General features: G+C 66.0%; 1 protein-coding gene across 3 annotated transcripts in view; it reads left to right on the top strand.

Moving 5' to 3' along the window:
- ADCY7 (adenylate cyclase 7) overlaps window positions 1-14,943 on the top strand; it is a 34,590-nt gene extending 19,647 nt beyond the window's left edge. For 2 of the 3 annotated variants that reach the window (XM_070398355.1, XM_070398354.1), the window contains exons 7-26: window positions 218-329; window positions 452-579; window positions 983-1,141; window positions 1,355-1,487; window positions 2,298-2,489; window positions 2,815-2,849; window positions 2,968-3,051; window positions 3,316-3,388; window positions 3,641-3,738; window positions 4,783-4,867; window positions 5,254-5,379; window positions 7,381-7,479; window positions 8,418-8,611; window positions 9,341-9,431; window positions 9,669-9,824; window positions 10,318-10,464; window positions 10,900-11,004; window positions 11,285-11,399; window positions 11,800-11,924; window positions 12,096-14,943. In XM_070398355.1, the coding sequence (XP_070254456.1) occupies window positions 218-329; window positions 452-579; window positions 983-1,141; window positions 1,355-1,487; window positions 2,298-2,489; window positions 2,815-2,849; window positions 2,968-3,051; window positions 3,316-3,388; window positions 3,641-3,738; window positions 4,783-4,867; window positions 5,254-5,379; window positions 7,381-7,479; window positions 8,418-8,611; window positions 9,341-9,431; window positions 9,669-9,824; window positions 10,318-10,464; window positions 10,900-11,004; window positions 11,285-11,399; window positions 11,800-11,924; window positions 12,096-12,242 (2,404 nt within the window). In that variant the 3' untranslated portion in view covers window positions 12,243-14,943. The remainder of the gene's footprint in view (window positions 1-217; window positions 330-451; window positions 580-982; window positions 1,142-1,354; window positions 1,488-2,297; window positions 2,490-2,814; window positions 2,850-2,967; window positions 3,052-3,315; window positions 3,389-3,640; window positions 3,739-4,782; window positions 4,868-5,253; window positions 5,380-7,380; window positions 7,480-8,417; window positions 8,612-9,340; window positions 9,432-9,668; window positions 9,825-10,317; window positions 10,465-10,899; window positions 11,005-11,284; window positions 11,400-11,799; window positions 11,925-12,095) is intronic. The other variant, XR_011468880.1, reaches the window with a different exon arrangement.
- The last annotated feature ends 202 nt before the right edge of the window (window positions 14,944-15,145 follow it).

Below are 15,145 nucleotides of genomic sequence, written 5' to 3'. Positions count from 1 at the left end.
CTGCAGGAGGCTGGGCTGGGGGGCTCGGGAGGCCCTGCACACTCTGGGGTTCTCTTTAGTGAAGCCTCAGAGCGTCTCTCCCTTCCCTCTGGGGGCTGCAGAGTGCAGGGGTGGCGGGGCTCCGGAGGGCCCCTGTCCCTGCAGCCCTGTCCGGCACGGCTGCCTCTGACCCTCCGCTGCCCGCCCCCCCCCCCCCCCCCCCCCCCCCCGCCTCCAGCATTCTCTATGCCGACATCGTGGGCTTCACGCGGCTGGCCAGCGACTGCTCCCCCAAAGAGCTGGTGGTGATGCTGAACGAGCTGTTCGGGAAGTTTGACCAAATCGCCAAGGTCAGCCCGCCAGCCGGCGCGGCCGCCCCTCGGCCACGGGGGTCCGGAGGGTGTGGGCGAGGCGACGGCCTGCGGCCTGTGCGACCCGGGCCCCCGCCTACCGCCTCCCCCTGGCCCCGCAGGCCAACGAGTGCATGCGCATCAAGATCCTGGGGGACTGCTACTACTGCGTGTCGGGCCTGCCCGTGTCCCTGCCCACCCACGCCCGCAACTGTGTGAAGATGGGGCTGGACATGTGCGAGGCCATAAAGTAGGTACCACGGGCCGGGCCGGGGCCCGGGGCCGGTCCCTGCCACGGTCTCCTCCTGCCTCCCGGGCACGGTGGGGCATGCGTTGTGCCCATTTTTCAGATGAGGAAACTGAGGCCCGGGGGCAGGTGGCGAGCCTGGATCACTCAGCTGCCTGTTCTGGGTCCCCCCACTGGGCCTCCGAGTGTCAGGAGCTCAGAGCTGGGGCGTGAGGGTGGGCAGCTGGGCTCCCTTCCCCCGAGGGCAGGCTCGGCAGCAGGAGGCGCTCAGGGCCCCGTCAGGCCGAGAACGTTCTCCGTGAACTGCGCCTCCCCTGTTCCTACGCCCTCCCCCAGGCCACACCCCCGACTGGGACCCTGAGCCTGCCCCCGGGCGAGGTGAGGTGACCCTCCTGCTCTGCCCCAGGCAGGTGCGGGAGGCCACAGGCGTGGACATCAGCATGCGCGTGGGCATACACTCGGGGAACGTGCTGTGCGGTGTCATCGGGCTGCGCAAGTGGCAGTATGACGTGTGGTCCCACGACGTGTCCCTCGCCAACAGGATGGAGGCGGCTGGGGTCCCCGGGTGAGGCCCCCGGGAAGCTCTGAGCCCCTGACACTGGACTGGGGCTGTCGGCGGGGGCGGGGGGTGCAGAGACGGATCAGTGAGCTCGTGGGGTGCGGGGGATGTGGGGAGCCAGCTGGGCTCCGGGCTGCCCGGCTCTGGCTGCTGAGCACCCTTGGGTGGTGCCGGCCCTCTCTGGGCCCTGCTGCTCCCCCTGACTTGGGTCTTTCCCAGCCGGGTGCATATCACAGAGGCGACCCTGAACCACCTGGACAAGGCGTACGAGGTGGAGGATGGGCACGGGCAGCAGCGGGACCCCTACCTGAAGGAGATGAACATCCAAACCTACCTGGTCATCGACCCCCGGGTACGCGGCTCTGATGCAGCGGGGGTGGGGTGGGGGGGGGAGGGTGGGGGCGGGGGCGGGGGGACACACCCACACCTGGGAAGGTGCCCTGGAGGGAGAGCAGGGAGAGGCCTGCTCGGGTGGGAGTGAGCTCCCCGTCACTGCCTATGGTCCAGGCCCCAAGTAACGCCTTCATTGGGCCTCAGCGTCCTTCTTCATGAAATGGGAATAACAAGGCCCCCCCCCCCCCCCTTCCCCGAGGAGAACCCCGGGCACATGGCAAACACCCGGGAAATCAGTCACTAGGCGTTCACTTTCCCTGCGGCCGTCGCTAATCGCCCGGATTTCCAAAAGGCATGTTTAGAAGCCGCGCTTTGGATGAGGCTCAGGAAAGCGGGGAATGGCCGGGGCTGCGGGGCCGGGGCGGCGGGGCCGGCCTCCAGGTGTCCGGACTCTGCCCCGCGGAGCCGGCCTGGGCAGCGACGCCTCCACCTTCATCAGGACCCCGAGGTGGGGGCCCTCGGGCCGCTCCCAGCCGGCCCCGCGCCCCCGCACAGGCCGTTCTTCCCGCCCGGGAGGCCAGCTGGTCCCCCGGCTGCCGGTGAATCATCCTTGGGGCGCGTTCAGGAATGTCGGCCACGCAGGCTCTTCGCGCTCCCTCACCCCGGCCTTGGCCATCCTCCGGGCTGGCCCGACTGTCGAGAGCCTCTCCAGGCCCCCCCCCCGCCCCCCCCCCCCGCCCCCCCCCGCCCTCGCCGCAGCCGCTGGTGCGCAGGGGCCACGCTGTGCTCAGTGAGTGTGTGGAAGCGAGCGTTTCTGTGTCCCCCGCAGAGCCAGCAGCCGCCCCCACCCAGCCAGCACCTCCCCAAGCCCAAGGGGGACGCGGCCCTGAAGATGCGGGCCTCCCTGCGCATGACCCGCTACCTCGAGTCCTGGGGCGCCCAGCGGCCCTTCGCCCACCTCAACCACCGCGAGAGCGTGAGCAGCAGCGAGACCCCTGTCCCCAACGGCCGGCGGCCCAAGGTAGGACCCGTGCTCCCGGGGACCTGGGGACCGGGATGCCCCTCGAAGGGGGCAGCAGAGCCTGTGCTGACGCGTCTCCCGGCCGACCCTCACTCTCTCCACCTGTGACGTGGGTGCGGTTTCTGCCCCGCCTCCCGGGGACGTGGAGGCTGCGCCAGGGCGCCAGGGCTGTCTCCGCCCTCCTCGTTCCCCAGCCGAGTCCAGTTTGGTCCAGGGGTGGTCCCACACCCCCACACCTGCCCGTGTATCTGAGGACTTAGGCCGAGACCCGGGATGGACTCCGTCTGTGTTCTGGAGGCTGACAGTCTCCCCCCCTCCCTTCCAGGCCATCCCTCTGCGGCGCCACCGCACCCCCGACAGGTAGGTGTGCTGTCCCCTCCCCGTCCCGCCAGCCCTGTCCCAGTCACCTCCTCCAGGCAGGCTGCCCTGACCTCTGCGCGGGTCCCTGGGGTGATGCTGGGTGCGTGTCTGATTCCAGAAGTGCGTCCCCCAAGGGGCGGTCGGAGGACGACGCCTATGATGACGAGATGCTGTCAGCCATTGAGGGGCTCAGCTCCACGAGGTGAGGGGCCTAGATCTCTGCGTGCCCTGCCCCCTCGAATGGGCCCCCCAGGTGACCAGGGCCCCCCAGGTGTCCAGGTTCCCCCCATGTGGCCAGACCCTCCCTGTGGCCTGGGCTCCCCATGTGGCCCAGCTGCAGTCATGTCCTGGGAGCTCCTACCCTTCCCTAGTGCTGCCTCCTGAGAGGGGGCCCTGCCCCCTGGCCATCCCTTCCCCCGGGGGGCCCTCCCACTCCCCACATCTCACTGCCCTTCCTGCCCCCCAGGCCCTGCTGCTCCAAGTCTGACGACTTTTACACCTTTGGGCCCATCTTCCTGGAGAAGGGCTTCGAGCGAGAGGTGAGCGCCTGGCCGTCCTGGGAGGGGCCTCGGGCCCTGGCTGTTCAGGGACGTGGAGATAAAGTGGGGGAGCTGGGGGTGGGGAAGGGAAGGGTCCCCTCTAGACACCAGATGGAGACAAATGAGAGTTGATCGTCAAGGAGGGTGAGGTGCTTTAAGGTGATTAACTTGAGTCGGCCGAAGGGGTCAGGGCAGGTGGCCCTGCAGGGGCCTCTGCTGTCGGGCCGCCCCTCACGCTCTCTGTGCCCCCAGTACCGCCTGGCGCCCATCCCCCGGGTCCGCCACTACTTCGCCTGCGCCAGCCTCGTCTTCGTCTGCATCCTGCTGGTCCATGTCCTGCTCATGCCCAGGTCAGTCGGGGTGGGCAGGACGGTCAGCCCACCGGGGCCAGGCGGGGGTCGGCGGCCGGCAGGGGTATGGCACCCGGCAGGGGGGCTGGATGTCATGAGCCCATGAGGCCTCCGTGGCGTCCCCATACCTGGAGTTCCCGGCCCTTAGCTTTTGCTTTAATTGAACGGCTGCTCCCTGGAGCCTGAGCCACAGGCCTCCCAGCTCCCACACGCCTCTCACCCTGGAAGCCTGCTGTCCACACGCCAGGGGCATCTCCGGGTGGGCCTCCTGCCTGGGGTGCTGGCCCCGCCCTCCCTCCCTCTTAGCTGTGGGACACGGAGGCTCAGAGGCGTGGGTCATGCATTATCCGGGTGCACACCACCGAGAGGCTGCGTCTGCCTCCAGGGCCCCGTGGGGGGGCCGGGTGGGGGTGAGGTCATGGAGAGAGGAAGGTCAGCCCCTTGCTGGTTGGAGGGCGGTTAGGCCGCAGTGCAGGGCACCGTGTTCAGGACGCCACTGAGCCAAGACAGAGAGCTTCTGGACCAGGCCTGAGGCTCCTGCTGCGAAGTCACTCATTTTAAAAATATATTTGTATTGATTTCAGAGAAGAAGGGAGAGGGAGAGAGAGAGAAACATCAATGATGAGAGAGAGAATAATCGATCGGCTGCCTCCTGCACGCCCCCTAATGGGGATCAAGCCCACAACCCGGGCCTGTGCCGTGACCAGGAGTCCAGCCGTGACCTCCTGGCTCGCAGGTCGACGCTCAACCACGGAGCCACGCCTGCACTCCCTCCCTCCCTTGTACTTGGTGCAGATGGGACGTGAGCTTGCTGTCGGGCCTCAGGTCTGGCCAGGCCCTGGAGCTGTCGGTGCAGCAGCTGGACACGGGGTCAGAGGGCTCTGAGCTGAGTATAGAAGAGCAGCTTGGCGGGGGTGGGGAGTGGTGCAGGCAGGAGGCCGCTGTGCGCCTGAGGACGGGGGTGCTGGGAGACGGGGGAGCGTGTCGGAGGCTTAGCCCTGAGTAGACGCTCCCCCAGAACTTAGGCGTGTCCCCCCTCTGCAGGACGGTGGCCCTGGGGGTGTCCTTCGGGCTGGTGGCCTGCGCGCTGGGGCTGGTCCTGGGCCTGTGTTTCGCCGACGAGTTGCTGGTGAGTGGGGAGCCCCTGACCCAGCACCGTGGGGCCCACGGGTGTCAGGGCTGAGGAGGTGTGAGCCCCCACCCCCTGACCCTCCTGCTCAAGGGCAGTCACCGCGTTCCCCCGACGCTTCCCCCAGAGGCGTCCCCAAGCAGCTGTAGCTGTCCACAGCCCCGAGAGGGCACGTCCCTCTGTCTGGGCACTGCACCTGTCTGAGCCCTGGACACAGCACCTGCCGATGCTCCCCAGCTGAGCGAGATCTCGGGCTCTCACATCTGCGGGGCCCTGGGGCTACCCTCCCAGAACCCACGCCCCTCCGCTCCCCCCCGCCCCCCACAAAGCCTCAGGCAGGGTCCGCTGTCGGGGCGAGAGCGGGTGACGTGAGCCTGTGTCCCCAGCGGTGCTGCCCGGCCTGGACGGGGCTCCGGGCCGTCTCCGAGAGGGTGGAGACCCACCCGCTGCTGCGCGTGGCCCTGGCCGTGCTCACCGTGGGCGGCCTGCTCGTCATCGCCATCGTCAACATGGTGGGTTCCGGTGCCGGGTGGGGAGGGGCCCTGGCGAGGACCCTATGCCCGCCTCCTGGTGGCGGGCGCCAGGCCCGAGCCTGGGAACCTCCCAGTTCTGGACCCCGAGAATTTTGTTGCCTAAAAGCCACCCGTGGCGGAACCCTCCGCACAGCCCCGTGGCCGGGCCTCCTGGGGGTTCCGTGGCGGTGAGAGCTCCTCCCCCCATTTTGGGGCCCCAGGGAGCTCATGTGGCCAGCCCCACAGGAGGTGTCCTGAAGCACGGTGTCCCAGACACCCCGTTCTTTCTTCCCGGCCCCCCAAGGAGGCCCGTCTCACCCTCGGGGAGACAGGGGAGCCGTTCTAGGCTCAAGCTGGGAGGACATGGGGCCCCTGCCTCTCAGGCCAGCCTCTGTGTCCACGTCCATGTCCCTACGGTCCTTCCAGGCCCCACATCTAGTCAGGTCTTCCCCACTCCACGCCCCTGTCCCCACCTCCGTGTCCGTCCCCACTCCACGCCCCTGTCCCCACCTCCGTGTCCGTCCCCACTCCACGCCCCTGTCCCCACCTCTGTGCCTGTCCCCACCTCCGTGTCCATCCCCACTCCACGCCCGTCCCCACCCCACGCCCGTCCCCACCTCCGTGTCCGTCCCCACCTCCGTGTCCGTCCCCACCTCTGTGCCCGTCCCCACCTCCGTGTCCGTCCCCACTCCACGCCCCTGTCCCCACCTCCGTGTCCGTCCCCACTCCACGCCCCTGTCCCCACCTCCGTGCCCGTCCCCACTCCACGCCCCTGTCCCCACCTCCGTGCCCGTCCCCACTCCACGCCCCTGTCCCCACCTCCGTGCCCGTCCCCACTCCACGCCCCTGTCCCCACCTCCGTGCCCGTCCCCACTCCACGCCCCTGTCCCCACCTCCGTGCCCGTCCCCACCTCCGTGCCCGTCCCCACTCCACGCACCTGTCCCCACCTCCGTGTCCGTCCCCACCTCCGTGTCCGTCCCCACTCCACGCCCCTGTCCCCACCTCCGTGTCCGTCCCCACTCCACGCCCCTGTCCCCACCTCCGTGCCCGTCCCCACTCCACGCCCCTGTCCCCACCTCCGTGCCCGTCCCCACTCCACGCCCCTGTCCCCACCTCCGTGCCCGTCCCCACTCCACGCCCCTGTCCCCACCTCCGTGTCCGTCCCCACCTCCGTGTCCGTCCCCACCTCCGTGCCCGTCCCCACTCCACGCCCCTGTCCCCACCTCCGTGCCCGTCCCCACCTCCGTTCCCGTCCCCACCTCCGTGCCCGTCCCCACCTCTGTGCCCCTGTCCCCACCTCCGTGCCCGTCCCCACCTCTGTGCCCCCGTCCCCACCTCCGTGCCCGTCCCCACCTCTGTGCCCCCGTCCCCACCTCCGTGCCCGTCCCCACCTCTGTTCCCGTCCCCACCCCCGTGCCCGTCCCCACCTCTGTGCCCCTGTCCCCACCTCCGTGCCCGTCCCCACCTCTGTGCCCCCGTCCCCACCTCCGTGCCCGTCCCCACCTCTGTGCCCCTGTCCCCACCTCCGTGCCCGTCCCCACCTCTGTGCCCCCGTCCCCACCTCTGTGCCCCCGTCCCCACCTCCGTGCCCGTCCCCACCTCTGTGCCCCCGTCCCCACCTCCGTGCCCGTCCCCACCTCCGTGCCCGTCCCCACCTCTGTGCCCCCGTCCCCACCTCCGTGCCCGTCCCCACCTCTGTGCCCCCGTCCCCACCTCCGTGCCCGTCCCCACCTCTGTGCCCCCGTCCCCACCTCCGTGCCCGTCCCCACCTCTGTGCCCCCGTCCCCACCTCTGTTCCCGTCCCCACCTCCGTGCCCGTCCCCACCTCTGTTCCCGTCCCCACCTCCGTGCCCCTGACCTAATAGACTCTGCCACAGAGCTGGGCCTGGCTGGAGGTGCCTGTGATGCTGGCGGAGGCCTTGGGCCCAGCCCTGCTCGGCCTGGCAGGTCCTGGAGTCCCAGGCCCTGACCACCTGTCACGGGTACCGTCTTCTCTGCAGCCCTTGCTGCCCTCCCCAGCCCTGGAGCTGCCGGCTGAGAACCAGACCAGCCTGAGCAGCCGGGAGAGGATGCCCTGGACCCCCTGCGAGCTCCTCCCGGTGAGTGCACCGGCCCTGGCCGCCCCGAGTCCCCAGGGTGCGGCCGAGTGGAGCCCAGCCTCTCCAAGAAGAGGTGGGGAGGGCCCGTGGGGTGGAGCTGGAGACCATAGGAGTCTGGGTGTGGGCGCACTTGGTCCAGAGTGTGGGTGGGTTTGGTCCAGCTCAGGGTGGGGTTTGACTGCAGGGAGAAGGGTTTGATCTTTGTTCTGGGGGCAATGGGGAGCCACAGCAGGCTCTTGAGCAGGAGAGTGAGGTGCATCTGGGAAGGACAAGCTCACGGCCAAACTCAAGGAAGGGAGGCTGTTCAGGCATGTGTGTGCCCCTGTCCCTGCCCCGCCCCTGTCCTTCCCCCTTCCCTGCTCTTCCCCCACCCGTCTCCCCCGCCTCTCTGCCCCTGCCCCACCCCTGTCCCTGCCCTGCCTCTGTCCCTGCCCCTGCCCCACCCCTGTCCCTGCCCTGCCTCTGTCCCTGCCCCTGCCCCAGCCCTGTCCCTGCTCCTGCCCCACCCCTGTCCTTCCCCCTGCCCCTGCCCCAGCCCTGCTCCTGCCCTTCCCCCTGCCCCACCCCTGCTCCTGCCCCTGCCCTTCCCCCTGCCCCTGCCCCGTCCCTGCCCCCCCCCCCCCCCCCCCCCCCCCCCCCCGCTCCTGCCCGTCCTTCCCCCTGGGGGCCCCGCATCACATCTCCACACCAGCAGCATTCCCATGACATTGTCTTCCTCTGAGCCCACTTGCCCTCAGTGGAAGTGAAGGTCGGTAAAGACAGCACAGGAAGTTACACTCCGCAGCCTGCCCCTTGTTAGGGAGTCAGGAGGCCAGAGGGCGATGCTGAGACATGGGGCTCTCCCCGGGGCCCCAGACGCCCCTCCCTGGTGACAGCTGAGCCAGGAGGTGTCTCTCAGGGACGGGAGTCGGTGGGTGACCAGCACCCCGTTCCCCCAGTATCATACCTGCAGCTGCATCCTGGCCTTCGTCGCCTGCTCCGTCTTCCTGAGGATGAGCCTGGAGCTGAAGGTGGCGCTGCTGACAGTGGCCTTGGTGGCTTACCTGGCGCTCTTCCACCTCTCCCTGTGCGCGCAGTGGGACTGCTGCGGCCCCGGCCTGCGCAACCGCACGGAGACCAATGCCACCCTCAGGTGGGGCCCGGCCCACTGCCCGTGGTGACGGTGGCCCATTGTATCCCCTTTGTTTCCATGGCATTTCAGACTGAGCCCGCTGGGTGGGCACCTGCGGGGGTCGACGTGGTTTCCTTCACAGGAAGGCAGTCATGGGCTCCAGGTCTGGCCGGTTCTCTGGGGAGCGTCCCTGTCTCACGGGCCACCTGGGAGGTCCTGTGTGTAGGCTAGTCTGTGGTGGGAGGAGGCTTCAGCTGGAGTTCTAGAAAGAGCATTGTCTGCTCTACTCCCAGACGGGTGGTGACCTGTGGCTCAGGGGGCGGGTGTGTGCGTGGTCCTGGGGCTCTGGCCTAATTGGATTGAGAAAAGGGCCTGACTCCCCTTGGACCAGAGGTGGGGACCGGGGGCCCAGGACAGGCTGCCCCTGCGGGTTGCCTGGCGCCTGCACACCTGCCAGGGCACACGTCCGCCCCACCCGGCCCTCCGGAGCAGGCGCCTCCTGCCCCCTCGCGGCCCGGGCTTCCTGTTCAGACGGAGTGTGGCTATTCCTTGTCATCCGGGCCTGAGCTCAGATGTCCCCTCAGGGAGGCCGACCTCTGACCTGCACCCCTTTTCTCCTTTGTTCACGGTCTGCGCCAGACGACCGGTCTCAGTGGCTCTTCCTGGGTGGCACTGGGGGAGTCTGGGCCCCATGCCCATGTTTGGGGGTGAGAGCTGGAAGGGACCCTGCCTCTCCCTTCACTCCCTCAGCTCCCCCGCCTGCTCCTGGGCAGATCTGAAGACCATGATCAGCTTCTACCTGGTTCTGTTCTACGCCACCCTCGTCTCGCTCTCCCGACAGGTGAGCAGGCGGCCGCTGCCGCCTCCCAGCTCAGCCGCCGACCTGCCCTCCTCGGGTAGGGCCGGGTGGGCTGGGCCGCCTCAGACTGGGGCAGATGGTCCTGGGGGGAAGCCCTGGTCGGGGACCCGAGTGACCCCTGGGTCACGCGAGTGAGGCGTTCACCACGGTCACAGGGTGGGCCATGCTGCTGGGTGGCAGGTCCCCGCTCACGGGGCCAGGACTCCGTCCCGTCTGCAGATCGACTATTACTGCCGTCTGGACTGTCTGTGGAAGAAGAAGTTCAAGAAGGAGCGCGAGGAGTTTGAGACCATGGAGAGCGTGAACCGCCTGCTGCTGGAGAACGTGCTGCCGGCCCACGTGGCCGCCCACTTCATCGGGGACAAGCTGAACGAGGTGCGGCCCCAGGGCTGCGGCCATCGCTCCCGGAGGGAGGGCTGAGCCACCACGTGCCTTCTGTGGTCCTGGCCTCACCGTGAGCTGCGCACGCAGGGACACGGGCGTGGGCGCCTCCCTCCTGGGCTGTGGCCCCCAGTGCCTGCCAGGCAGGATGTGGCGTGTAACCGACAGTGATGAGCGCGGGTGCCACCAGCTCCGTGCCGCCGGGCCAGAGACGGAGCGTCTCCGGACTGAGACCTCTACTCGGAGGGCTCGGGACCCCGCTCTGCAGATCCAGGGCATTTAAGAGCAAAAATCAGCCCGAGCCTGATTCTTTCTGACCACCTGACAGAAACTCCCGTTTTTATTTTTATTTTGTAAAATTCTGTGTGTATTGATTTTAGAGAGAGGCGTAGGGGGAGGGAGAGCCCCCTACTGTGGATCAGGCCCGCGTCCAGCTCCTCCGGCTCCAAGGGCCGGGAGGTGGCCACAGGCCCGCTTCTCCCCTCAGGACTGGTACCATCAGTCCTACGACTGCGTCTGCGTCATGTTCGCCTCGGTGCCCGAGTTCAAAGTGTTCTACACGGAGTGCGACGTCAACAAGGAGGGGCTGGAGTGCCTGCGCCTGCTCAACGAGATCATCGCCGACTTCGACGAGGTGGGCCCCGCCAGGGGCACATGCCCATCCACAACGTACCGCCACTCGGGAGGGCGCACGACACGGCTATCACAGCCCTTTCCTCGCTGCACTCAAGGGTCTGGGTCCTCTCTGGCCGGCAGCTGGCTCCGTTAGAGGCAGGCCCTGTGGAGGAATCCCCGCCAGCCCCCGCGGTTGGCCTGGTCGGTCGGGCCTGCCTGGGAGCTGGGGACAGAACCGGCATCCCTGTGGCAGAGCTGGCTCCTTAGCAAGACCAGAGGCCAGACAAGCACAGACAGGAGCAGGGAGAGAACGCCCTGGTCCATAGGGGCGAGCGGGCGGGTGAGCCCAGGGTGAGAAACGGCTTCGTCAGAAGGGCCAGGGTTGGGTGGGAGATGCCCTCTGAGATCTGGGACAGGCCGCCGCAGCTGCCCCAGCCCTGCCCTCTGTCCGCAGCTGCTGCTAAAGCCCAAGTTCAGCAGCGTGGAGAAGATCAAGACCATTGGCAGCACCTACATGGCAGCTGCGGGGCTCAGCGTGCCCTCTGGGCATGAGAACCAGGTATGCAGCGTCTGGTGGCCTCTGGCCCAGCCCACGAGGTGAAATTCCAGGCCCAGACCTGCCACCTAAAGGGGGCACCTCCACGCCCTGACCTAGGAGGGAGGGTGGTGGGGGGCAACTCCGGGGCCCTCTGCTGAAGCCCCTGCCCCATCTCTGCCCGCCGACGGCCCCTCCCGTGGGCCTCATGCCCACACAGTGCAGATCAGGGCGGCTGGCGCATCCATCTACCCGTCGAGGCGGGAAGACGGGGTGTGGCTGGGCCTGACAGCGCTGTCCCCAGGACCTGGAGCGACAGCACGCCCACATCGGCATCATGGTGGAGTTCAGCATGGCCCTGATGAGCAAGCTGGACGGCATCAACAGGCACTCCTTCAACGCCTTCCGCCTCCGCGTCGGTGAGCCCGCAGGCCCCGTCCTCGCCCGCCTCCTGGGAAGGGTTCTGGAGGGCCCCGACTTTCCGACCCAGCAGCTGGCACACCACGGACAGGACTCCCTTTGAAATGACACATCCCTACAGACAGTGGGGAACCCCAGGTCCCAGCTGTAAACAGCTGTGACAGCCGCCGAGAACCAGGTTCCTGGCCGGATGGTCACTGTGAGCCACAGGCGGTGCTCAGAGCCGCTGGGGAGAGTTAGCAGCTGCAGGACGAGTGCCCCACTCGGGTGCTGCGGGTGCCTGGGAAGCACCGATCCAGGCCTCCGGCTCAGGCCTCGTTCGGCTGTTCCGAGGGGCTGTCTGTGGTTGGTGGGAGTTCTCTAGCCTCAATGACCTGCAACTGCCAACGTCCTCTCCAGGCATAAACCACGGACCCGTGATTGCTGGAGTGATCGGCGCGCGGAAGCCTCAGTACGACATCTGGGGAAACACGGTCAACGTCGCCAGCAGAATGGAGACCACTGGAGAGCTGGGGAAGATCCAGGTACAGACCCCGGGGACCAAGGAGGAAAGCACTCGGGGTGAGGGGACCTGGCCGCTCACTGGTGCCCAGCCGCTGAGTCCTCGGGGAACAGGCACACTGCTGCCGGCCGGTCTGCCCGCCGTCCCCCAGGTGTCCCGCCTGCTTCTGCAGACTCACTCCTTCCCTTCCCAGGTGACCGAGGAGACGAGCAGCATCCTCCAGGGCCTCGGATACTCCTGTGAATGCCGGGGCCTGATCAACGTCAAGGGCAAAGGGGAGCTGAGGACCTACTTTGTCTGCACAGACACAGCCAAGTGCCAGGGGCCCGGGCTGAACTGAGGGCTGCTGGGAGGGGCAGGACCTCCTCCCCTGACGCCAGCCAAACCCGTGGAAGATGCAGCCCACAGTCACCAAGGCTGTCCGAGGGCTGGCCGCCATCGGCTCCTGACAGGTGCTGTGTGGGCCCCCAGGAGCCTGCGTGAGAGGTCTTCTGAGGCACGTGCGCCAGCCCCAGCTTCAGGCAACCCTGGGCTTCCCCACGCCGGGCAGTCGGGACCCGTGTGCTGGTGTGGGGAACGCAGCTCCCGCCCCAGGAAAAGGCTCCCGTTTCTGCTCCTCGTTCGGGTCCCGCTGCTGCTGGCCTGCTGTGGTCGTGACCGACCCCCCTCATGGCCAGGAGCTGCACGGCAACCTGTTTTCCAGGCACAGGAGGACGGAGACAAGTAGTTGGCATGGGCAGGACGCCTTTCGCCCCAGCGACCAGCTACGGCTTCCGTATTTCTCATCCAGGCATTCTGGTGAATGGAGCTGGAAAGGGCGTTTCAAATGTACAGATGGTTTCAAACAGCGGGGAGAAAACCCCAGCGGACGTGCGGTACTCGCCGTCTCTGGCGTGTGCTTCTTTAACACGTTAGGCGCCAGGCCTGTTTTGTCTTCCTTTCCGTTTAGCCCGTGACATCCGATTTCACCGATATGCTGGCGGCACCAGTGACTGGCCGGTCCGGACGGAAAGCATAGTGTCACCCTCCCTTGTACTTGGTGCAGACGGGGACGCGAGCTTGTTGTCGAGCCTCAGGTCTGGCCAGGCCCTGGAGCTGTCGGCGCAGCAGCTGGACACGGGGTCAGAGGGCTCCGAGCTGAGTAGAGAAGAGCAGCTTGGGGTACTGGGGGGCTGGACCCCAGCCTGCATGAGAGGACTAAGTGACTGACAGGGCACTTAAGATGTTAAATGGCTGCGTTACCAATGAAGGCTTTATTCTTTTTAATGACTTCTTAGATCCGAGACAAGCCTCTTCCCTCCAGTGTATTCTCTGCCTTTTAACCACCGGCACGCGAGCAGGACCACTGTCCAGGGTCAGCTCCAGGGCTGCCCCGGCTGTAGGGACGCAGCTCTGTGGAAAGTGGCCCTCACTTTGACTCCAGCCTTTCGAGGTTAGGTTCAGTCAGCAAAAAGCCTGCAAAGTTAGGCCCAGCCACCTCAGCCCGCCTACTGGTGCACGTTGGCGCCGTCCCCTGCAAGCTTCGGCAGGAAGGAGAGGGGCTGGGGCGCCCAGCACCTCTGGGACCCTCCTGTCCTCTCGTCCGCATACTGACGCTGAGGAGCTTCACGCCAGCGGGGGCACATGGAGAGGTCCCCTGACCTGGTTGCGGAGATGTTCTTCTGACCGAATAAACCAAGGCAAGTGCAAAAAGCATCTATGAGCTTCGACTCACAGAACCCCAAGTCCAGCCAGGCTCCACGGGGCAAGAACCAGCCTGCCGCTCCTCGTTCTGCACTGCCTGCTGCCTGGGCAGAGCTGCCGATCTAATGCAGGCGATTTACGACTGTAGGGACCCCGGATCTAATGCAGGTGACATCACTATCACATGGACCCCCGGATCTAATGCAGGCGACTCACTTCCACAGGGACCCCCGGATCTAATGCAGGTGACGTCACTATCACATGGACCACCGGATCTAATGCAGGTGACATCACTATCACATGGACCCCTGGATCTAATGCAGGCGACATCACTATCACATGGACCACCGGATCTAATGCAGGTGACATCACTATCACATGGACCACCGGATCTAATGCAGGCGACTCACTTCCACAGGGACCCCCGGATCTAATGCAGGTGACGTCACTATCACATGGACCCCTGGATCTAATGCAGGCGACGTCACTACCGCAGGGACCCCCGGATCTAATGCAGGTGACGTCACTATCACATGGACCCCTGGATCTAATGCAGGCGACTCACTACCACAGGGACCCCTGGATCTAATGCAGGTGACGTCACTACTGCAGGGCTATCGGCTAGTCACCCACGGACCCCTGAGAACTGCACAGAGACTTCAGGAAGAGGAGACAGGGTCGCAGGCAGGGCAACTTGCACAGGGTGTGGTGGGCCGCTGAGGTGTTGCATGTAACTGGAATGGTCTGAGTCGGCTACAGGAGTTGTGCGGCAGCGATGCTGGAAGGGAATAAGCCTTACGCGGCCTTTTTACACACCAGTTCTTCATGTGAAGGGCTGGTTTCAGGTAAGTCCTGTGCTGCAGCCTATCCTCTTAGAGAGCAGCGTAAACATTAGGCTACAGGAGCTTACAAAATGCTTGGTTACCATGAATGTACGTCTGTGTGTTTACAATTAAAGCACTGTACCCGGATGACATGAGCTTTCGATGTTCAGATAGGAGTGTATAACTGACCAGGAAAGTCACTTGCAACTGTGTTTTATAAAAGTTTTCTAATCACATCCCTCCTTCACACGTGTCACTTTGTTTGAGACAGGACAAGCCCCTTTCCTAACACTGACTAGGGAACCTCCATCCCGAGGTTAATGTGAGAAAACTTCCTAACGGAGGAAGACCCTCACCCACTGCATGGGTGTAACAGGTCAACGTGCGGAAATACGCAAAAAGGGGTGTTCTGTGTACTGAGTATGTATAGGTCTGCAGTGTTTGTTTAGAATGTTATGTTCATGTTCATAAAGTACCCGTGTTGCTACTTGTTCAGCCTTTCATGTATTAAATGACCAGTACGGAAAGCCTGCATGTCCTGACTTCAGACGCTTTCTTGGCCTCAGGAACGGATCTTAGCTAAGGCAGGGCCCCAGGTCAAGGTTGACGGCTGCCCGCGGCACCGGGGCAGGAGCAGCCACACTCCGGTCTCCCGAGGACTCTGCCCAGTTGGCTCCACCCACTTTGCAAAGCTCCGGTGGCAACAGGCCAGAGCCACGTGCCTTCCTCACAGGCC

This window comes from Myotis yumanensis, unplaced genomic scaffold (genome assembly GCF_028538775.1).
Source record: "Myotis yumanensis isolate MYYU_CA2020_CCGP unplaced genomic scaffold, mMyoYum1.0.hap1 SCAF_18, whole genome shotgun sequence".
Classification (NCBI taxonomy): Eukaryota; Metazoa; Chordata; class Mammalia; order Chiroptera; family Vespertilionidae; genus Myotis; species Myotis yumanensis.
Note: the sequence above shows the minus strand (reverse complement) of the source record. Positions and strands in the feature narration are given on the sequence as shown.